Below are 23,741 nucleotides of genomic sequence, written 5' to 3'. Positions count from 1 at the left end.
ATGACTAATCTCCAAGAAACCGTGGAGTAACTTTTAGAGGCTAAAGGAGAAAAGGAGGTGAAGAGAAGACAAAAGACTGGAGGTCCAGGAGGAGGAGGAGGAGGAGGAGGAGACCCAGAACCTCTCACTTTGGGTTTTTAGACTGAAGATCTGAAACATTTTGAAGGAACTGAAGAAGTTTGAAGAAAAACAAACGTCCTATAGAAAAAGAGAAGAGAGGAGAGCGACATTCAGACGAACGGAGGAGACGGAGGTTGAAGGGCTGAGACCAGGACTCAGGACCTCAGACTGATCCAGGACCAGATCTGGACCGACCCCGGCAGACCGGACTGAGCTTTGACCTCTGACTCAGGTTTGATTTTACACTTTTAAAGGACAATTCCATGGGCAAATTCAACTCGGGGCTGTATTTTCCTAACATTTTAGGTCTAAAAGAAGGAATCTGAAGATTTTCAGTTTAAAGGGACAACGAGGAGTTTTGGAAAAGCGAAGTGTTTTCACACTACATTTATGAGCCTCCGCGCACCGTGAAATTCTTTGACCGGCGCAAGACAGACTCATGTTTTCATTCATCAAGAAATAAAGTCAGAGGTTGGAAGACGATCACATACCGTCGTAGTTCCCACCATAAACGGAGATTCGGCGGCGTTATTCTCATGACTCGCCACGAAACCGAAAGTAAAGAAACGCTGGTCGGCTCGCCCAGCATTTCCACCACCACTAATAATAACAAAATAACCATAGAGACAAAACCATAGATTTATCTAAAATGGACCATTAACAAGTGGTAACGGAGATTCATCCACATTAATATGAGACTTTTTTATTGTCGCGGAATTTTTCGTTCTGCCGACGGAGAAACTCCTCGTTGTCCCTTCAATGTCTCCTGTTTTGCGGTAGTTGTGTCTGTCCCCGCGTCGCCATGGCAGCGATGAATGGGAGCGGATTGAAGTTCTGCTGCTTAGGCTGTTTCCATCCCTCAAAGCCACAGACAGCGTCAGATGGAGACTCAAACATGCACCGAGAAGTTTATTTACTTCAAGCAAGCCGACATGTTTGTAAAACTAGATCTAATTCAAAGTCTGACGGAGTCGAGACCCAAGTTGCCGCTCGGTGTGTTCAGGTGCAGTGGGAAGCTCCCGTTTGTGTCATAAACACAGGAATATCAACTCTTGACTTGCTTCAAGTGTACATTTTTTTCCACAGACAGCGTCAGGTGGCGACTCAAACATGCGCCGAGAAGTTTTTTTTACTTCAAGCAAGTCAAGAGTTGATATTCCTGTGTTTATGATACAAACGGGAGCTTCCCACTGCACCTGAACACACCGAGCATCAACTTGGGTCTCGCGCGAGACTCTGGGAGACTCTGAATTAGATCTAGTTTTACAAACATGTCGGCTTTGGAACAACAACTATTTAATTATCATTTTTTCCTCCTGTGTAGAAACGGTGTTGTAACGGTGAATCTGCGGCGACGCCACAGGGAACAGTTCCCGGGTCCTGAGGCTCGTCTTCCTCAGACCGGTGGGAAAATGACCGCCAGCTGCCGAGGTCAAGAAGCAGAGCTCTGAGGGGGAATCGAACCCACGCAGCAGACGGTACGCTGCTGTCATGTTGGTGTGGCGCTCCCTGCTCCTCACCTGGGGGCTGCTCGCCGCCGCCCAGAGCCAGAGCTGGAGACCCTGCACAGGTAGGAGCTAGCATCTTTTCTACGCTGTGTTAGCCTAGCTTAGCTTAGTTTAGCTTAGCATAACGACTGTCAGCATCGCTCCATCCAATCATCACTGTCACAGAGACCCATAGAGTTGATCCAGTGCGAACTCTCTGAAACTCTCTGACTCTCTGACCTTTAGACAACACAAGGCACAAGATGGCGACGCTCTCTAAAGCAAGACCCTTGTTATAAAAGAAGAATTTTAAGGCTATGAAAGCCAAGCAGATTTTGTTTTATAGCAATTATACACTTTGACACAAATATATTCATGGGTAGTAGATTCAAATTTTAACAATAAACCTTGACAATTATTACACACTGGACCTTTAAGTATACACTGCAAAAAGAAGAGTATTTGTCTTATTTCTAGTCAAAACAAAATCTCATTCTACTTAAAACAAGACTCATCACGTTAAAAAGTAGCTTGTTTTTTAAGAAACTTTTTACTTATTTCAATCGTATTTTCACTTGAAATAAGTAAAAGTGGAGCAAGTTTTTCTTTCTTATTACAAGCACAAAAAACTTGCTTTCACTGGCAGATTTTTCTACTTATTTCAAGTGAAAATTTGTTTGAAACAAGTGAAAATGATCTAAAAACAAGTTCATTTTTAGGTGATGAGTCTTATTTTAAATGGAAAGAGAAAATAAAAAAACATTTTGACAAGAAATAAGACTCATATTCTTAGAGTTCTTTAGAGTTTGAGGTCCTTAAGACTGAACCACCTGCTCCTCACTGATCTGATCTCACACCTGTGCTCGGGTGCGAGTGTCCGTCTGTGTGTGTGTGTGTGTGTGTGTGTGTGTGTGTTCAGACGTTTCAGACGTTTCTCTCTGCTGCTTTGTTGCCTCGTTGTTTTCTGAGTCTTTGAAACATGAGCCGTGTTTCTGTGCCTGTCGTCCCCTCCCTCTATTCATCCTCCATTCATCTTCCATTGATCCAACAAAACAGACGGAGCCTCACAGGAGCTTAAAGGGGAATTCCAGCTAAAAGCTATAGCGTCGTTCGACCTGTGGCTGTCAGCTGATTCCCACCGACCGACTCTGTTTAAATACTGTACCTTCATGCTGCAGAGTCATGTTCATTCATCACTGCTAAACCAAACAAAAGCCCTCTTCAGAGCAGCAGCATTACAATAGGCTTCAGTTCATCTCAAATGCATCCAGTCCCTCAACGTTTACTGTCACATCCAGCTTTTCTTCCTTTGTTGCAGCAGTAAAACACATTTCCTTTTTCTGCCCCAAACTGTTTCTGAGTCTCAATTCGAATACTTCCTTACATACACTAACTCTGGCTGTGGTATAAAACAAAGTGAACTGTAAGAACCCGGACGGTTTCACTCATAACGGTCAAAAGGTTGAGTGTAGAACGATGGACACTATGATCTGGGCTACGTAGGGGAATAATATATTTAACCGTCCTGTCGTCCTTCTGGGTCAAATTGACCCAATCTGTTCCCTTCCTCCATCCTTCCTTCTTTCCTTCTTTTCTCTCTTCCTTCTTTACACAATCCTTTTCCCTTCCTTCCTTCCCTTCGTCCTTACTTCGTTCTTCTTCCTTCCTCTTTTGATCCAATTGACCCTCCATCTTTCCTCCTCCTTCTTTTCTCCCTTCTTTCCCTTCTTTCTTCCTTGAACAAATCTGTTCCCTCCCTCCATCTTTCTTTCCTTCCTTCTTTCCACAATCCTTTTCCCCTCCATCCCTTCCTTCCCTTTTGACCCAATCTGTTCCCTCCCTCCATCCCTTTATCTTTCCCTTTGTCCTTCCTTCCTTCCTTCCTTCCTTCCTTCCTTCCTTCCTTCCTTCCTTCCTTCCTTCCTTCCTTCCTTCCTTCCTGCCTTCCTTCCTTCCTTGGCCCAGGTGGACAACAGGAGGGTTAATCAGGTGGCCCACACCAGCAAAAGAGAGAGAGTACAGTAAGGTGGTCACCAAGCAGGTAGTCGTTTTGGGATTCGATCTGAGACACGAACTGTCTGAATTCGCTCACTACAGAAGTAAGAACATGGTGTAGATAACTACTTGACATGTTTCCTCCTCAGACCTGCTCCCTCTGGACCTGCTGAGCAGAGCGCTGCCACGGCCCGGACAGGCCACGCCCACTCAGGTAGCTAACACTCAGGTGGGGGGGGGGGGGACCTGAGGCTGGTGGATTAATAGATGGTTTGACCGAGCAGGTGCAGATGGTTCAGTCCAGAGGGTCCCGAGGTCTCCGATTGGCCGGCGCCACGACGACAGCGATGAGTTTTCCCGCCTCTCAAATCTTCACCAACTGTGACCAGTTCCCTGCCGAGTTCTCGCTGGTCGCCACGGTGAAGATGCCGAGGCTGAGACAGAAGGTGAAGCAGGAGGACTGAGCAGAACCTGGTCTAGTCCGGTCTGGTCCGGTCTGGTCTGGTCTGGACTAGTCCAGTCCAGTCCGGTTCGGTCTGGTCTGGACTGGTCCGGTCCGGTCCAATCCGGTCCAGTCCAATCCGGTCCGGTCCAGTCCAATCCAGCCTGGTCTGGTCCGGTCCGGTCCGGTCTAGTCTGCTCCGGTCCGGTCCGGTCCGGTCCAATCCAGTCCGATCCGGTCTAGTCCGGTCTAACCGGTTCCTCTCTGTTCCAGAGGAGCGAGTACATCTTCTCAGTGCTGGCGGAGGGCTCTGATTGGCTGCTGCTGGGGCTGCGTATCTCTGAGAACCGCCTCCACCTCTTGGCCACGCCCCCGGGCTCTGGTGGGCGGAGCCGGATCAGCTTCCAGGACGTCCGATTGGACGACAACCGCTGGCACACGGTGGTGCTGGCCGTCACCGGCCCGTACGCCACGCTGACCGTCGACTGTGGACTTCCCCTGGAGCTGTGAGTCACCTCAGACCGGTTCAGACCGGTTTAGACCAGTTTAGACCAGGGTTATTATAGTTCACTAAGGCTGTGTCCGAAATCCCCCCTACTCACTATCTAGTGACCACGCCATTTTGTAGTGGTGTCCGAATGTTTAGTGATTATTAATGTTCACTATATAGTGACTGAATCTATCCCACAATTCACCGCGAAATGTAGTGAACATCCTATGGTCACTAACCGGAGCAAGATATCCCATCATGCATTGCGGTCACGGATGGCCGTTACCACAGCGGCCCAGAGCGACCGGTGTAGCTACCAAATAAATGCAGTAGTGACCGGTGTAGCTACCAAATAAATGCAAGTAGTGGCCGGTGTAGCTACCAAATAAATGAAGTAGTGACCGGTGTAGCTACCAAATAAATGCAGTAGTGACCGGTGTAGCTACCAAATAAATGCAGTAGTGACCGGTGTAGCTACCAAATAAATGCAAGTAGTGGCCGGTGTAGCTACCAAATAAATGAAGTAGTGACCGGTGTAGCTACCAAATAACTGAAGTAGTGACCGGTGTAGCTACCAAATAAATGAAGTAGTGACCGGTGTAGCTACCAAATAAATGCAAGTAGTGACCGGTGTAGCTACCAAATAAATGAAGTAGTGACCGGTGTAGCTACCAAATAAATGCAAGTAGCGACCGGTGTAGCTACCAAATAAATGCAGTAGCGACCGGTGTAGCTACCAAATAAATGCAAGTAGTGGCCGGTGTAGCTACCAAATAAATGAAGTAGTGACCGGTGTAGCTACCAATTAAATGAAGTAGTGACCGGTGTAGCTACCAAATAAATGCAGTAGTGCAGCAGCCTCAATAAATGTGTCCAGCTGCCAGAATTGTCCGGTCGCAGCTTCCACAGACTCCCACAACAAACGTTGGAGCCAATTTGCTAACAAGCGTTATAAACTGGTGTTTTACATTATGCGTTAGCATTAAGCTAGCTGACTTTATGCTTAGTTGTGACACGTTGTTGTGAACGTTGTTTCAAACTATGTGGGTTTGATTGAACATCTTTGATGCTTAAATATATATATTACCGCTTAATATATTGCTTTACTCCTCTTTTTATGTTGGTACCTATACACCCGTAGGTCTATGCTACACCGGCCGTTACGATCGCGGTCGGAACGTTTTAATTACGCGACGTAATACATCATTAACTGTGTCCGAAAGTGTTTTTTTATTTGACCAGTGAGTCACTATATAGTCGCTATATTGAATTCACTAGTGAGTAGGGAGGAGGGAATGAGGGAGTGATTTCGGACACAGACTAAGACTAAAACTAGCCATGAACTAACTGGTTTCCCGTCTCCCAGGCAGCAGGCCCAGTCCTTCCCCAGCAGCCTCAGCACCAGAGGCTCCAGGTTCTTCATCGGCAGCCGGAGGAGGTGGAGAGGCCGCTTCTCTGTGAGTCTGATCCGGATCAGTTCAGTTCAGTTCAGTTCAGTTTATTTCATGTCCCTCAAATGGAGACAGGCACAAAGGAAAGTCTCTATCTATTTTTTGTGGCCCGAGGGACGCACAGGCGAAGGCCTGATGGGATGAGCGTCCTCTGAGCGGATGGACAGAGCTTTGATGAGCACCTGTCTGTTAAATATGTGGTCCAGGGGCGGTGCGTGGCGCAGTGGTTAAGGCGGCCGTCCCATGTAGAGGCTACAGTCCTCAACGCAGACGTCCCCGGTTTGAGTCCCGCGTCGGGCAGACCTTTCCTGCATGTCATTCCCCCCCTCTCTGCCTCCCCCTTTCCTGTCTACCTATACTATGTGCTATCAAATAAAGGCAAAAAGCCAAAAAATATACTTTAAAATATATATATATATATGTCATCAAACTGGATGCCTGCAACCTTAGAGGCCACTTTCACAATTCTTCCAAGGGAATTCTTATCTCTGATGCACAGATTGCCGTACCAGCAGACAATAGACCGGTACCAGCACGGGTCCTGTTGACCTCTGACCTCTCTGTGACCTCTGTGCTCTATGGTCTGTCTGTTCAGGGTTTACTCCGGCAGCTGGTCCTTCTCCCCGGATCCGACGCCACGTCCAGACTGTGTCCGTCCTCTGATCCGCGCCTGGCCGAGCTCTTGGTGCCGCAGGCGCTGAAGTCCAGCCCGCTCCCGCCGGACCAATACCCATACGGTGTGTGGGTGTGTGTGTGTGTGTGTGTGTGTGTGTGTGTGTGTGTGTGTGTGTGTGTGTGTGTGTGTGTGTGTATGTTTGGACTGTAAACTTCAGCTTGTGATGGTTTCACTGATCCAGTAACGTGATCCGGAGAACGATCTGGGAGCTGCTTCCTGCTGCTGGTTGTGATTGACAGGACTTCACATGTCCCATGTTCTTCTGTGTGTGTGTGTGTGTGTGTGTGTGTGTGTGTGTGTGTGTGTGTGTGTGTGTGTGTGTGTGTGTGTGTGTGTGTGTGTGTAACCAGCAGTTTCCCTGCTGTTTGATGTGTGTCTCCGTGACAACAGCGTGAGGTTCAGACAGGAACTGAGTGTCAGTTTTAAAAACATCGTACAGGTGTGTTTGTGTACTCGCCCCCCCCTTCCCCACACGAACACTATTTCACCTCATTAACCGTTTTCTGGAGAGGAACCGTCTTGTTTTTCTGACACTTTCAGGTTGATGTTAGCACAGAGAAGCTAAGCTATTATATAATAGCATGGAGAAATGTTAGCTTAGCTTTGTTTTATTTCCTGTTGTAGCTCTACTCTTCTCTCTTTTTAAGGCTGTTTTATGTTTCTGTTTTATCTCACGACCTGTTAACGTGACTAAGCTAAGCTAAGCTAAGCATTCCAACATCCCATCAGTCCAACATAGGCCTCTAATTGTAATAAAATTGTTATAAATGGCAACACTTCAACAGTACTTTAATATATATGCTATAGCATTAGCCTTTTCATTTTTGCTTCAGAAAGATGTTCAGCAAATTCAACATTGATTCAACAATTTCTTCAGCTCCTTCAGCATGTTGCTTCAGCAACAGCGTTTAGCTGCTTTCAGCATTCACAGGCATTTTCTGCAGGAAATGCTTTGTTTTTCTAGTTTTCTATCAAATGTCCCGTCATTCCGACAATTCTTGCCTCCTATGGTCGGAATGACAGTATTTTTTTTTAAACATCCTGCCTTTCCAACAATTCCTTTAATAGCGTATTTTTTGAAAGCATTGTCGGAATAGTGGGACAATGACATGTCGGCATACCGGCGGTATGTCGGAGTGGTGGTGGGATGTCGGAATGACAGCATAACCGAGAACATGACGGTTCCTTCAGCAGCTCAGTGTTTTGTTTTTTAATTTGTTTATTTGTGAGTATGTGTGCATGTGTTATTTTTTATGTTCTGTTTTTTTTGTTTTGCTTTTTAAATATTGATTTATGTGTGAGTTTGGTTATTGGCAGTGGTCAGGAGTTCCATGCTTTCATTGAACTGTAGTTGCTGTTGGTTTGGGAGGGATGAACCGGCCTTGTGTATATGAATCCTACTTGTGTTTCAGCTGGTTGTGTTGTTATCTTGGTACGATGGAGTTTGGGACTGTAATACTTTCCATACTGAAAGAAGTTGCAGACAGCAGTGCATGTTGTTGATGCTGTTGTTGTGTGAGTGTGTGTTGTTGAGCAGTGTGTGGTTGGTTGGTGTGTGTTCCCTGCCTGAGGCCCAGAGTCTGACTTCACACTCTTCATTCATCTCTGCTTCATATCTAAATGTAATCTGACTACTACGCTGCAGCTGTGACAGCCGCTACGGGTCGTTCACTCCCAGTAAACAGCTGTTTAATGTTGGCCACGCCCCCTTCACCTGTCTGAAGCCGACACACAAACACAAGCTGTCACCGCCATCACCACAGAGCTCAGTTAATATAAATATTCCACGTCCCGTCACAGGGTGGAAATAAACCAGACCAGGAGGTTGTTCTGTTCTGATCCAGATCTAACAGCTGTTTAAATGTGGATGATACCAATTGAATTGAATTGAATTTATATTTATTTAAGTGTCATGCACCAATTAAGGTGTTCAGCCTATAAGGGCTTACAAGACACATTTCATATTTAGACAACAAACTAAATCATCAGAGCACAGACAAAACAAAAACCACATGGAATTCACATAAATAATTCACTTTTTCTTAGTGTCCAGGCACTTTTTATGAAAGTAGCTCTAGTAAAGACTTATTTTCTGAAGAACCATTCCAACTTTACCTCATCATCATCATCACCCCAAAACAACTCAGGTTTCACATTTTGCATTTTCTGAAACAAAAACTTCCTGTTCTGGCTTCGTCATATAACGGATAATGAAACACAAAATGCAGTTCATCCTCAATTACATCTAGATTACATAATGTGCATAGTCTTCCCTCCTCAAGTACTCAAGAAATAACTTATGCTTCACAAAATTAACATTACAACGCAAACCATTAGTGAAAATATGCTGTTGATCGGCCTAGCTAGAAATAGCTTTCATGTCACGATGCCAAGGATAGTTATGTGTTTTATCCCAGTTAAAGACTGAGCTGCTGCCCTGTGTCCGTGGTTACAGCTGCTGCTCCGTGTCCGTGGTTACAGCTGCTGCTCCGTGTCCGTGGTTACAGCTGCTGCTCTGTGTCCGTGGTTACAGCTGCTGCCCTGTGTCCGTGGTTACAGCTGCTGCTCCGTGTCCGTGGTTACAGCTGCTGCTCTGTGTCTCTGTGTTTCTGTCTCAGAGGCCGAGGTGCGAGTGGCGGTGGGAACGCCTCCTCCGTGCCGGCGGCCGGCGCTGGGCCAGATGTGGCTGAACCCCGAGAGGAGGAGTCTGTTCGTGTGCGACGGCCTCAGGTGGAGGACGCTGCTGCAGAGTGAGTCACAGGAAGCTGAGCAGCATTCATGGAAGCTACAGGATGAAGTCGTCTGGTAACATACGGCAGTCAGGCTACGCTATAGGGTTTTATCCGTCAAAGATCAAGAATGCTACCTCAATAAACCTAATTTATCAAATAGCAGCCGGCTTCCAGATCCGTAGACTATGTATGAGTGGGAAGACGACGTCAGCAAATGGCCAAACATTCAGTGGGTTGACACGCATTTGGTGGAGAGACCTAGGCGTGTAAGAATATACATCAGTATAGGACGAATCTCCTTGTTTACAACTACTTCCTGGTAGAAAACCAGCATGAGAACAATAGTGACGGACGAGAGTTTCGCTATATATATCAAATTTTTCATGTTACTATATCACCGTTTAGACTAATCTGATGTTTGTAAAGTTTATAAAACCAATGACGGACAAACATTACTATTTCTGTGTGCACATTTTTGTAATTAGTCATGGTTATCATACATTAGCAGGGCTAACGGTTAGCTACCTGTTTAACTTTAATAACTCAGTGACTCAAACGCTCCATGAAAAAATATTTTCTCCAGCGGATATCTGAGTTCCAACATGACTGAGCTAACTGGAGTAGTTTCATGTCGTGTCCCACAACGGGAGAGTTTTAACAGCTGACGTCCTGCTGTTAGCTTAGCTACCGCTGTTAGCTTAGCCACCGTTAGCTGTCCCTGTCACTGAGCCACTGATGCTTTCTAGACACTGTGATTCCCCCAAACTGAATAAATACAACACATAGCAACACAAAACACACACACAGAAATAGTAATGTTTCTTCAATCATTTCAGATTTGTCTAAACGGTGATAGGGCGTGAAAAATATGATATATAGCTAAACTCTCGTTCGTTACTATTGATCTCATTCAAATTACAGCTGGTTTTCTACCAGGAAGTAGAATGTAAACAACAAGGAGATTCGTCCTATAGGGATTATGGCAATGGGCCAATTTGCATAAAATGTTGAACTGTCCCTTTAAGTCTGATAAAGACATACCGTCCTGTCTCCAGGTGAGCGTCGTCTGGACTACGTGGAGAACCACCAGGACCTGTTCACCAGCTCCGAGACCTTCGACGTGGAGCTGTTCTCCGTCCCGTCAGAGGGGCTGTTCATGGCCGCCGCCAACAGGTAGATTTTTTTTTTTTTTTTTATTGACAAGCAAGTAGAGTACAATAATGTTTTAAGACAAAAAATAGATATGAAACAAGGTAATAATCAGGCGAGATGGTAATAAAAAAAGACAATAACAATTGGAAGAGAGAAACAAACAAGAAAAAAGAAAAAGGGTACATACATTGGTCACGCATAGCATACATAGTACACAAAGACTATAATCATTGATTTAACAAAAATCCATAAAGTCATTAGAAATAACATTAAGATTAGACATTCATCAGGCTGTCGTAATACTGCAGAGATAGATTCTGAGAGACTTAAGATGAAAGTTGAATTCAAGTAGAAACACCTTAAACTTCGGTTTAGTTTTGAGAAATCTGTGTTTCTGTATAAAGAATTTACAGGAAAGAATTAAGTAATTAGTAATGAATTCAACAGACTTGTTGTTATGAGAAAAATAACAAAGAACATTTTTTTTGGTGAACAGGTATGAGACACTAAGAAAGTTTGAAAAATGATTTCTCAGGTCAATCCAAAAATCATGCACAACACAACATTCGTAAAATACATGAGCGATAGATTCCTCTACATCACAGAAGACACATTCACTGTTCACATCCATAAACTTAGATAGGAATGCATTGCAAGGGTACATTTTGTGTTAAATTTTAAAAGAGAAACACCCGCCCCCCTCCCTGTGAGGTCACTGCTGTCCTCTGCTGCGTCTCCATGGTAACGCTCCCGTCTGTCGTCTCCTCCTCCTCCTCCTCCTCCTCCTCCTGCAGGGACTCGGTGTCCGGCTCCGGGATCTTCAGGTGGAGCAACGGCTCCTTCACGCTGCACCAGAACATCGACACTCAGGAAGCTCGAGCCTGGAAGCACTTCACTGTTAACGGACAGGTGGGAAGATGCTGCTAATGCTCCTAATGCTCCTCTTACTCCTCCTCCTCCTGCTCCTCCTCCTAATGCTCCTCCTGCTGCTGCTGTCACATTATTAAATTTGCTGACGACTCTGTCATCGTGAGTCTTCTCCAAGAGGATCAGCTACTTCATGGGTCCGTCATAGATGATTTTGTATCATGGTGTGATGAATCCTTTCTCCAAATTAATGTGTCTAAGACGAAGGACATGATGGTCAGTTTTAGGAAGTCTAAACCTTGTCCTGCATTACCTAACTAGCATTAAAGGTGCAGAGATTGAGCTGGAGGACAGTTATAAATATTTGGGAGTGGTCATTGTTATGACCACCTGGCTCACGGTAGATCACAACAAGTAGGGAGACCACACAGGTAAACCATTTCACCAAAACTCTTATGGCTACAAACGCCCAACCAGTAACTGATAACCAGTAATCAATAGGCAACCAAGGCCACAATGTCAAACCAAATTCAAAACATTTACCAGGCCATCACTATCATAAGTATAGACAAAAGACCCTGTTATCAACTATAATACCCCAACATGGGACGGTGAGTAGCTTTACTTAGCGAGAGAATGAAGCGAAAGAGCTGCCCCGCGTCTAACTAAAAAAAAAAGATCCCTGACTAACCACAACCTAGTCTTCAGTGCACTCATAGCAGCTTAACTACCAACAGCACCCTAATGGCACTGCTGAAATAGCGCCCCGGCTTACAGCACACCATAAACAACAAACTAAAACAACAAACCAAAAAAACAAACAAGCGTTAAGCGCTTCTCCTTCTACCACGGGGGTTCACGTAGCTCATGGTATCTAAACCACACGCTTCACAGACAAAAGGTGGGCGACAACAGCAACCCCGTCTACTCACCATCCAGCTGAGGATTATAACCGGTAACCAGGTCACCACTAAAAGGACAGTCCTCCCCTGCTGCAAGCCAAGCAAATCAAAGTTTAATAAGGCAAACCAAACAACAGGGCAAATCAATAACCAATACTACACCAAACCAAGATTGGTCTTATTAAGCAATCAAGCAAACTAACCAAGCACTGTGAGTCTCCTACCAAATACCACCGAACTATCCAGGCATTAGTAAGGTACTGACAACCTTACCAATATCCCGAGACGAGCCCCCATTTGTTATGACCACCGGGCTCACGGTAGATCACAACAAGTAGGGAGACCACACAGGTAAACCATTTAATGTATTTATTAAAAATAAGGCCCTAAGTTACAAAGTAACTTAAGATAATAATGTGCAAAGTAACAGGAAACAACTAAGGGAAAAATGGTTGGCCGTTGTTGTCACAGGCAGGGAGGGAGAGAGAGTGGCGGCCCTGGAATCCTCTCCTTAAATACCCTCCCAGGCAATCAGACCCAATCCTGTGCACCTGGATTGGACCTGACCTGAAAGGCAAAAATGAGGAAAGCACCAAGGCACCAGGGAAACAGCGCCTCCCCCACCACACAGGAGGAGGACAGCTATTCCCAATACAGAAATACATAACATCATTGACAATAAATTGTGTTTTGACGCTCACGTTGCCTCCACAACAAAGAAAGTACAGCAACGGCTCTATTTTCTGAGAAAAATGTATTCTCTTAATGTCTGTTCTGAGATGATGACCCTCTTTTATAGAAGCTTCATTGAATCTGTTCTTATGTTCTGTGTGGTTGCCTGGTATGGAAACCTGACTCTGGCCGATAAAAACAGGCTCGCCAACCTTGTTAAAGTGGCCAGTAAGGTTACAGGGAGGAGTCAAATGCAGCTTACTGATATGTAGCAGGCAAGTTCTTAGGAAGGCTCCCTTGATTCTGGAGTGTGTAGATCACCCCCTCCAGTCTGAGTGTGTATTGTTGCCCTCAGGCCGTCGGTGGAAGGTGCCTGCTCTAGAGATTTAAGGTTTCCTTTGTCCCCACGGCCACTCAGTTGCTAAACAGCAGATAATAAATTGTATGTACTGTATGTATACAGACTGTTCACGGCTGTTGTAACCTGCCCGTTGCATTTGCACTTTAGGCCCCATGCTGTTTAGTGTTTGTTATTTATTTGTTTGTACATTATTGGCACTTTTTAATGATATTTTATCTCTGCAGTAGGTCCTTTTAATCTGCCCATGATATGTTGCATGTTATCTGGTGTTGTCTATTTGTGTATGTGTGGATCTTCCTGGCTGCAAATCAATTTTCCCTGTTTGGGAAAAATAAAGACACTTTGACTTTGCTGCTGCTGCTGCTGCTCCACTGATCTTTACCTGTCCGGTGTGTTTGTGTGGTGTTTCCGGCCTCAGGTTTTCCTGGTGGTGGCGAACTCCCGGGAGGCGGAGCCGGAGCTGTCGGTCGTCTTCCGGTGGAGCGCCGAGTGGCGGCGGTTCCTCCGCTGCCAGACGCTGGAGACGCACGGCGCTCTGGACTGGGAGGCCTTCCACATCCACAACCACAGCTTCCTGGTCGTAGCCAATCACAGACGAGGTAACGGGAAACAGGAAGTGGCCATGGAAACAACAATTAATCACCAGAAAGTCGGAGTCTGGTATCTGGTTTTAAAGGGACAGTTCAACATTTAGTCAGATCCTCCTCTCACCATAACCCCTATAGTCGTAGCAGTAGGTTCATCACCTTTAATTATCGGTGCATGTTGTTTTGAGATCGGCAGGGCAGAGACGTGAGCTGCTCAGTGAACACAATGGAGGTGCTGGGTACCGAACTTCGGTTCTTTTATGGCACCGACCGAAATGCTTTGGTAGTACCGAGTATCAAAACGTCCGGGGCATCCAGGGTTTTTTATAAATTCATGAAAATGTCCAGTTTTCATTGTTTTTCATGGGACCATTAAGCATGTGCCTAACTCATTGAGTGCCGCGCTCCTTTCCAAAGTCATCTATTTCAGTTCTGCTCGTCGTAAAGTCCCCAAATTTACGTGTCTATTTTCATAATTTCTTCTTTGCTTGGATGTAGGTATTATCTAATTTGTGAATTAATTATTTGTAACAAGGGGTAGACAATATAAGTTCGCTTCTTTCTGCCCCCTTTCATTCAAGAGTTACAGTATTGTCATTGTTTTTTATGAGTTTTATTTTATTTTTTGTTTTTATGCTCGATAAATGAATGAAATAAATAAATAAACACATTTTTTTTTGACACTCAACGCATGGGAACGAAAAATGAAGTAACGTCGCCATGCGACCTCAGTTCAGAAAAAGTCTCCATGTGAGTGAACGGGAGTCAAAGTTTTATTTCTAATGTGAGTGAATAGTGTGATGATAAAACTCTCTGTCCTCTACCTGTTTAAAACACCACGGTTCATGAAGAGAAACCAGCAGTTTGTTGTAAAACTATTGTAGAATAAAACTCCTTAGAATCCGTAACCATAGAGACTCCAGGTGGCGTAGTGACGTCACCATGGCGACCACATGGCGCCCTTCCTTTCCCGTGTCAGTTGGTGACACCAGATCTGTAGTCACACTAAATACATTCTTCTGTTGCCGTGACAACAAACTGATGGTTTCTCTTCATGAACCGGCGTGGTGTTTTAAACAGGTAGAGGACAGAGAGTTTTATCATCACACTAGAAATAAAACTTTGACTCCCGTTCACTTACATGAAGACTTTTTCTGAATTGAGGTCCCATGGCGACGTTACTTCCTGCTTCTGAACTGTCCCTTTAAAAGGTCTGGATGAGGACTCGTCTCCTGAGAAAACAAAGTTTATGGAGCTGTGAACATCAAACACACCTCCACCTGCTCTGATGTGTGTGTGTGTGTGTTTCCTGTGAAGATAAAACACATTGATCTAAACTGAAAAGAAGCAAAGAGAGGGAGAGGCAGCTGATGCAGGTTTACTGTGGTTAGATAACACACACACACACACACACACACACACACACACACACACACACACACACACACACACACACACACACACACACACACACACACACACACACACACACACACACACACAGGTTTTATCTGTTTCTCCTCCATCCGTCTCAGTCACATCCTGTTGATCCAGAGTTCTGTGAGTTCACACCGGACCTTTTATTTTTGTCGCTGTCGCTCGTGTCGCTAAAAAAGAAATCGCTGTCATAGTTACGCATAGATTACGGCAGCCAATCGGCGCTGAGTGACGAGCGACTGATGGCCGGAGACTTGGGATTTCTCATCTCCAAAAATCGCTCCGTCGCTCCGTCGCTGTCACTCGGAGCCCCAGCGATTTTCCGCCTCGTTTGCATCGACTTAATATGTAAACTTAGGGCGTATTCACACCAGGCTGGTTTGGTCCGCATCAAACGGACTTTTCCTCTGGTGCAGACTTTTTGGGGAGGTGTGAATACAAACCAGCGGACTCTGGTGCGGATCAAACCAGTGAACCGAGACCACCTCTGCAGCTGGGACTCGGTTCACTTGTTTGATCCGCACCAGAGTCCCAAACGAACCCTGGTGCGATTCGCGTCCGGTGTGAATGCAAACCGAACCAAATGCAAAATCCAAGCGCCTTTTTGGATTCAACAGGCTTCCGTTGTTGTCAGAAAATGTGGAAATGATCAACAATGAGCCGTGGGTCGACATGGAGCACAGATAGACACGCTGCCTCCTTGATATCTGGTCAGTGGAAAACATTTATCAGATGCCGGAGAGGACGAGAAATAAATGTGACTAGGTTTATGCCAATCGGCAACGCGGCATCCTGAGAGAATGATTATGTTTTTTGCTGTGCCGTCCTTTTTTTCTTTTTTTTAGCGCACCATCCTTCAGACGCACATGCAGACGTCTGTGTGTGTTTGTTGTCTGACCATCGTCACGGGGACGGCTGCATAACGGCCACAGAGCCTCCAAGTGGTGAATAAGCACAGGACGGGTGCAACTGGAAAAAGGCAGCAAGAAACACATTCATGACCTCCATTGTGTAGCTACTTTTCGTGCAAGATGCCGCTGATAATTTTTATCCAATGATTGAGCGACTGTGGGACACACATGCTGTTGTTTACAAAGTTGATCCGCTTGTGAAAAAATGCAATGTGAATACAAACCGCACCAAGTAAAAAAAAAAGTAGTCCGCACCAAACCAAGTGAACTATCGGACTTTCCTGGTGTGAGTACAAGGTCCGGTGTGAACGCAGCTTAACGGTTGTTGTCTTCTCTGTGTCTCTCAGCCAGAGACTCCAACCACAACATCCAGAGTGTGATCTACAGGTGGAACCAGGACACGCAGGTGAGACTGTCTGTGTGCGGACTAGTGAGACTTGTTGCGTATGAACTGATGAAGCCCATTGGATAAGAGGCGAAATGTCTTCCCAGACAAATACAAGTCCAGTTGCCTACGACTCAATTTGCCCAGAAAGAACGACGACCTGGATGAATGAGAATATCCATAGACACGTCACCTCTGTCCGTCCCTGTGTAACGTCCTCTCTCCCATGATGCCTCTCTTCCCTCTCTTCTCTTCTCTGTCTCCAGATGTTCGAGGTGAACCAGACTCTGTCCACATCTGGAGCCTACGACTGGGAGTTCTTCTCCGTGGGACCGTTCCACTTCCTGGTGGTGGCCAACACCTTCGACGGCCAGACGACCGCCATCAACTCCACCGTGTACGTCTGGCTGGACGGACGCTTCCAGACCTTCCAGAACATCTCGGTCAGTGTGGCGCCGACCCGGTCTGATCTGGTCTGATCTGGTTCTGGTCCAGACTCAGACCTCTAGGGGTCCTGGTCTGGACTAGGGATGTGAACGCGTACTAAAATATGTACACGTGTACACTGTGCAATTCTTTCCGTGTACACGCTTCAGGACCGCTATAGGTAGCTATTAGGTTGTAACGGTACAAAAGTCACGGTTCGGTACAACAGACACTATTGTAAAACTAAAATCTGTCTTGTGTTATAAAAGTAGAAAAATATATATAATATAAATAAAACAAGTGCATTAGGAGTGTTATAATGCCATTAATTAATTCTAGAGGAAAAAACTTGCACTTGACAACTGACAACTATTATAAAAAAAACAACAAGAAACTGCAGGCTAGATGCCAGTTGCTATGGTGATGTTTCTGGTGTCTGTGTTCATGTCAAGAGGCTTAAAAGCAGCAGGATAAGTTGTTGCACACAACTTGTCTTTTTCCTGCACCAGTGATTGACATATCGGGGTGAACATGCGCTAACGTGTTTGATGCGTTTCTAGTGACGCAGCGCACATCCATGAAACATCGCCGATGGACTTTGTCCGGTCGACCGGTCGCGAGCTGCTTTACACAGTGGGCTCATTACCGCCACCTAGAGTGGAGTGAGGACTCGACTTTTTTTTTTTTTTTTTTTAAAGGGACAGTATGTGAGATTTACCCCCATCTAGCGGTGCGGTTGCATGTCGGCACGTATTCTTGCTGTTGCGTTTACGTAAACTCGGGCAGAAGTCAGAAAAACAACACACGCTGCATGTATCAGGATAAACAAGCCTCTATGTAAACAAACGGTCCGCCAGCACGAGGCAAAACAATACAGGCGTGACAATATGTTGTCATGGTGATGTCGTATTGTTTACCTGACCCACGTTTTACCGGCTTTCTCTCGTCGAGTAAAATAACATCCAGTCGGTTTGCCGACGGCGTCACTCACGGCGTCATTCAGGTGTCTGACTGCACCTGAAGGCAACACCAGTGCCTCCGTCCTTCCTCACACTAGCTACACGGTGGTGACAGTTTTAACAGGCGCTGTCTGGAAAACTTTCTCCCCGAGCCGAGAAGCTCCGGCGGCCCGAGTTTGAGGTTACTTACAGCCACGGTGACACTGAACGTAAAACATGGCGATTCAACATGGCAGAGAAGGTTCGGTGAACCCCCCCCTGTATGTTTGTAACGACTTGTAACATCTCATTCTAAGGTACGAGAAAGCGCTCGTTTGTATGCGGGCGCGATTCCACTTCAGTGAAATACGTATTTATGAAAGCGATATTTGATTTTTGTCAATAAAAAGCCAATAAAGTCCCATACTGTCCCTTTAAATATTCACTCACTCAGACGTATTAGTCGTGTGTCGTTTTTTTTTTTTTAGGTTCACGTCATGATAACTTCTGTATTTTGGTTATTCAAGCTTCCACAGTCCATAGTCCTCTTCTTTGCTTGATATTTCAAGAGACTTTTGGTTAAGTAACCATGGATAGCTCCTCGGCAGGATTGTTGGATTGTTCTGCTGTGTCGTCGCTGGCGTCAACCCCCCCCCCCCCGCCATCGCCGCCGTCATCCCCACACCAGCAGACGGCCGCAGGGGGGGAGCCTGCACGCTTACGTTACGGCGCTGACCGCACCGTAACTGGCGAGATCGCCCGGTGAGCGTTCCCTTATTTCGAATGGGTGTACTCGGTGGCAACGACAAGAAAAAAAGGGAAAAAAAACGCACTCACACATTTTGTCTGAAGGAGGGAAGCGCGTCACAGCATCATTTTTATTAAATCATAGTTTTCTCTAAATTAAGACTATTTTTCACCCAGCCCAACCCCCCCCAAAAAAGTGTATGTATAAAAATATGAAAAAAGGGGGCAGTGCATGGCGCAGTGGTTAAGGCGGCCACCCCATGTAGAGGCTACAGTCCCTGGTTCGAATCCCGCGTCGGGCAGACCTTTCCTGCATGTCATCCCCCCTCTCTCTGCCTCCCCCTTTCCTGTCTATCTCTACTGTGTGCTATTAATACTGCGTGTATTGTTAATATTGCGTGTATCGTTTAGGGATTTTTTACTAAACGTTTACAGTTTCATTCCGTGTAAATGTTTACACGTGTACAAGGTCACTCCCTTAGTCTGGACTCAGGTTCTGGTCTGGACCCAGGTTCTGGTCTGGACTCAGGTTCTGGTCCAGACTTCAGACCGGATCATCTCAACAGAAGCAGCAGCAGCTCCGTCCTGTAATAAACCAACAGGAAAAAGGTCAAAGAGTGAAACATTAATGTGATGAGACACATGAAAGAAGAAGCCTCCAATTAAAAGGCAGGAAACCAGAGCAGTGTAATTAGTGTGTGTGTGTGTGTGTGTGTGTGTGTGTGTGTGTGTGTGTGTGTGTGTGTGTGTGTGTGTGTGTGTGTGTGTGTGTGTGTGTGAGGGGGTTTCCAGCTGCAGACAGCTGCAGGAACTCGTCCCTCAGGGCAAAAACATCTGACTGAAGAAACTTCATTAGATTTCAAACCACAGAAAAACACAAACAACTCAGACTGAAACCAGCTGCTGCCACCTAGAGGCCTCACCCGGTACTACAGCTAGTACTACACCTGGTACTACACCTGGTACTACACCTGTAGTACACCTGGTACTACAACTGGTACTACACCTGTAGTTCACCTGTTCGTACTCAGACTTGAGTCTCACCTGGACCAGAGACCAGTGAAGGTGTCGACTTACTTCCAACTTAATTTTGTAATCTACTCAACAAAGTGATTCTTAAAGGGACAACCAGGAGTTTCTCCGTCGGCAGAACAAAAAATTCCGCGACAATAAAAAAGTCTCATATTAATGTGGATGAATCTAAGTTACCACTTGTTAATGGGCCCATTTTTGATAAATATATTGTTTTGTCTCTATCGTTATTTTGTTATTATTAGTGGTGGTACATATCCAGATGATTTGTACTTTAGATTTCTTTGGTACTTATTACTCTTACTTGAATACATTTCCAAGACAAATATTTTTACTTTTACTCGAGTTAATTTCTAGGAAGGCTGAAAAGTACTGGTTACTTTCAGGTCTGCTCTTCTTTTTTTTTTTCTAAAATACTATTAAACACAGGCTATGTTCAAAGAATTAAAAGGTCCTTAAATTAATTTAGAAAAAATTATAGCTATTAAATACAACCAACTGCCACCTCCTTCAGTCACTTGAAATATGACTGCAGCTTTCAGCCAGGAGAAGATGTCATCAGGTGACGTCCAACTGTCATTGGGCGTTTCAACCCTCAATTGAATTCATTGATGTGAAAAATCAGAAATTTACTCTTACTCTAATTTTTACTTAAAGTAGGCTACATTTAAAAACATGTACTTTTGGATACTTAAGTACCTTTAAAAGCAAGTACTTTTTTACTCTTACTCGAGTAACATGTCGACTGAGCTACTTTTACTTGTAACAGAGTAAATGCTGGGCGAGCCGACCAGCGTTTCTTTACTTTCGGTTTTGAGGCGAGTCATGAGAATAACGCCGCCGAATCTCCGTTTATGGTGGGAACTACGACGGTATGTGATCGTCTTCCAACCTCTGACTTTAATTCTTGATGAATGAAAACATGAGTCTGTCTTGCGCCGGTCAAAGAATTTCACGGTGTGGAGGCTCATAAATGTAGTGTGAAAACACTTTGCTTTTCCAAAACTCCTCGTTGTCCCTTTAAAAGGTAAAGTTACCCTGGTAACGGGGTCGTGACCTCTCTCTCTCTCTCCTCAGACCGTGGGGGCGACCGACTGGGAGGCCTTTGAGATCGACGGCCGGTTCTTCCTGGCGGTGGCCAACAGCCAGCGGGTGCCGGAGCGCGGCCCGAGTCCCTACAGCATCAACTCCACCGTGTACGAGCTGAGCGCACTCACACACACCTTCATGCGCTTCCAGGACATCCTCACACACAGGTGAGGGGGGGGGCAGGGCCACAAAGACTACGTTACGTTACCTATCAGAACTATAGCACTGGAAAAGAGAGTAAGGACAGCATTGGTCCAATGGAAGCGCCTCCTGGTGGAGGAATATGGGTTTTGCAAAAGCGCCCAAGAACTGACATCTCTGCATTGTTGGTGAATGAGCAGTGTGGTGTTTTCAATAATTTAAGGACATTTATAGATCACCACGTTAACAGCATCATTGAGGATCCTTTACAGATAAACATTAACACATAGGCGAGCAAAAAAACAAACAAAAAAAAAACAGTTGTCTGCATTAATGTTTCAATCTACATTTTGTAATAAACAAATTATAAGTATAATCTGATATGACCAAGACACCTAAAAACAAAAACACGGCCGTTTTCATCAATTTACAAGCAAGTGGGCAACACACATACATTGGAGTGAATGGGTTTTCTGGGCGCTTTTGCAATACCCATATCCTGCCACTAGGGGCGCAAAACCCTTAAACCCTTAAACCCTTAAACCCTTACCACGGGAGTCAATGGTGGTGTCCTTACTCTCTTTTACAGCGCTCTAATCAGAACAACCCTGATGAACAGTGTTGATGTTGTTGATGTTGTTGCTGCTCAGTGCGGTGGACTGGGAGTTCTTCACAGTCGGAGATGAGAAGTTCCTGGTTGTCGCCAACTCGTACGACGGCAGCTCGTACTCTCTGAACAGCGTCATCTACAGGTCCGTACTTCCTGTCCACTTCCTGTCCACTTGCTCCATAACTTAAACTCAGTTTCTGTCGGTCCTGTTATTCTGCATCATTTCTTTTTACCAGTCTTTTACTGAAAGCCTAAAACAATAAAGAAAATCCGCACACCATAGGAGCTCCCTTTCAAGGATTTAATAGCATCTTGACGTTTCGAGCACAATAAACGCTCTTTTTCAAACTGCTGTGTGCGTTTGTGCTCGAAACCTCACGATGCTATTAAATCCTTGAAAGGGAGCTTCTATGGTGTGCGGATTTTCTTTATTGTTTTAGTATTCCCTCCCTGATCCAGCACCCATCCCAACTGGGCCTATCTTATGTGCGTGTTTTGTTTTTTCTTTTTACAGTTTTACTGAAAGCCTCCCGTGTTTCTCTTTTATTTGTTGGTTTCCCAGCCGAGAGACAAAAACAGTCTGTACAGCGTCATAAAAACATGTTCTAAGATCACAGGAGTGAAACCCAAGGACTTGAAAGCAACAAGTATCTTGGCTTCTCCTGGCCTCCTGACTAATTCCTTCCTCTGTGCAGGTGTGCTAATTACAGTAGTAGATATCATAAGGACATAATCTGCATCCAGGGAGCATGTGGTTATATGGCACTGATCTAAAGTTAGACCAAAACATCTGCAAAGATGCAGAAAAAAATACTTCATTCATTATGGATTTTGCACTCAAAATGGATTCTGGCTCTATCATTTAAAATGATCTTTATTCCGTGAATGTCATATGTGTTAAAATCCCACTATACTCCTCTGTATTTTACACTATTTTATTGTTATAATCTTTTTTTAATCATATGTATCAGCTGCTCAAACCAATTGCCCCTGGTGTTTAGTTTAGTTTATTAGTTTAATAAGGGACAGTGTGCAATTACATTAATCATTTGCAGGAAAATATGAAAAAATGGTTGCACCAGATTTAGCTCACAGCTAATTTCCATCTGTAGTCCCTACACTGACGTGTCTCTGGACGTCCTCTCTGTCTGTCTCAGGTGGCAGGGCTACGAGGGCTTCGTCCCCGTCCACAGCTTACCCACGTTCGGCTGCAGAGACTGGGAACACTTCAGCACCAGCGACGGCTCCTTCCTCGTCTACTCCAGCGCCACCTCCAGGCTCAGCAAGGTCTTCAAGCTCAAGACCTACTGAGTCTTCAAGCTCAAGACCTACTGAGTCTTCAAGACCTACTGAGTCTTCAAACTCAAGACCTACTGAGTCTTCAAGACCTACTGAGTCTTCAAACTCAAGACCTACTGAGCCTCTGACTGGATCCACTAGACTAGACTCTGCTGGAGACGCTTCAGACTCTGAGCACAGAGCGGATCCATCAGACCGGCCTGAAGCTGCCGAGGTCCAGAGGTTTCACCAGACATCGTCGACAACTGGACAAAGCTGCAGCACAAAGTCTCAGGAGGACGTCCTCGAGGTCTGCTGTGGTGTGAAGTGAAGCTGTCTTGAAGGCCGTCAATCCCTATAGTCATAGCAGTAGGTTCGTTGTCGGTGCAAGCTGTTTTTAGAACGGCGGAGCAGAGCCGTGAGCTGCTCAGAGCTATGCTACGGAGGCTCATTATGGGATTTCTTGGTTTCCCTCATCAAACTCATCAAATACACAATCCAACAACTCCACAACGCTCTGGTGGACAAGTTGTGAGCTGCACATTCACCACGCTATGAGATAATAACACAACGTTACCACACAGAGTTGTTTTAGAGGGAAATTCATGCAAAACCACTGATGCGCGTTGCCTTCAGGGACAGTTTTTCATCAAGCAGTCTCTGTATTTACCTCTAAATCCCATGAGCCTCCGTAGCGTAGCTCTGAGCAGCTCACGGCTCTGCTCCGCCGTTCTAAAAATAGCTTGCACCGACAATTAAAGGTAACGAACCTACTGCTATGACTATAGGGATTATGGCAATGGGGGAATTTGA

General features: G+C 45.3%; 1 protein-coding gene across 1 annotated transcript; it reads left to right on the top strand.

Moving 5' to 3' along the window:
• Positions 1-304: 304 nt before the first annotated feature.
• On the top strand, positions 305-22,961 carry tspearb (thrombospondin-type laminin G domain and EAR repeats b; the record flags this gene model as incomplete). Its single annotated transcript, XM_083996393.1, has 16 exons — positions 305-352; positions 1,445-1,690; positions 3,752-3,816; positions 3,887-4,048; positions 4,318-4,550; positions 5,901-5,991; positions 6,581-6,722; positions 9,280-9,411; positions 10,449-10,566; positions 11,340-11,454; positions 13,766-13,946; positions 16,630-16,688; positions 16,934-17,110; positions 20,888-21,066; positions 21,691-21,792; positions 22,808-22,961. The coding sequence occupies exons 2-16, from the start codon at positions 1,612-1,614 to the stop codon at positions 22,959-22,961; spliced, it is 1,989 nt and encodes a 662-aa protein (XP_083852519.1). The 5' UTR covers positions 305-352; positions 1,445-1,611.
• Between the last annotated feature and the right edge of the window lie 780 nt (positions 22,962-23,741).

Source organism: Trachurus trachurus (genome assembly GCF_905171665.1).
Source record: "Trachurus trachurus genome assembly, chromosome: 21".
In the NCBI taxonomy this organism is placed as follows: domain Eukaryota; kingdom Metazoa; phylum Chordata; class Actinopteri; order Carangiformes; family Carangidae; genus Trachurus; species Trachurus trachurus.
This window is presented reverse-complemented; position numbering and strand designations above follow the sequence as displayed.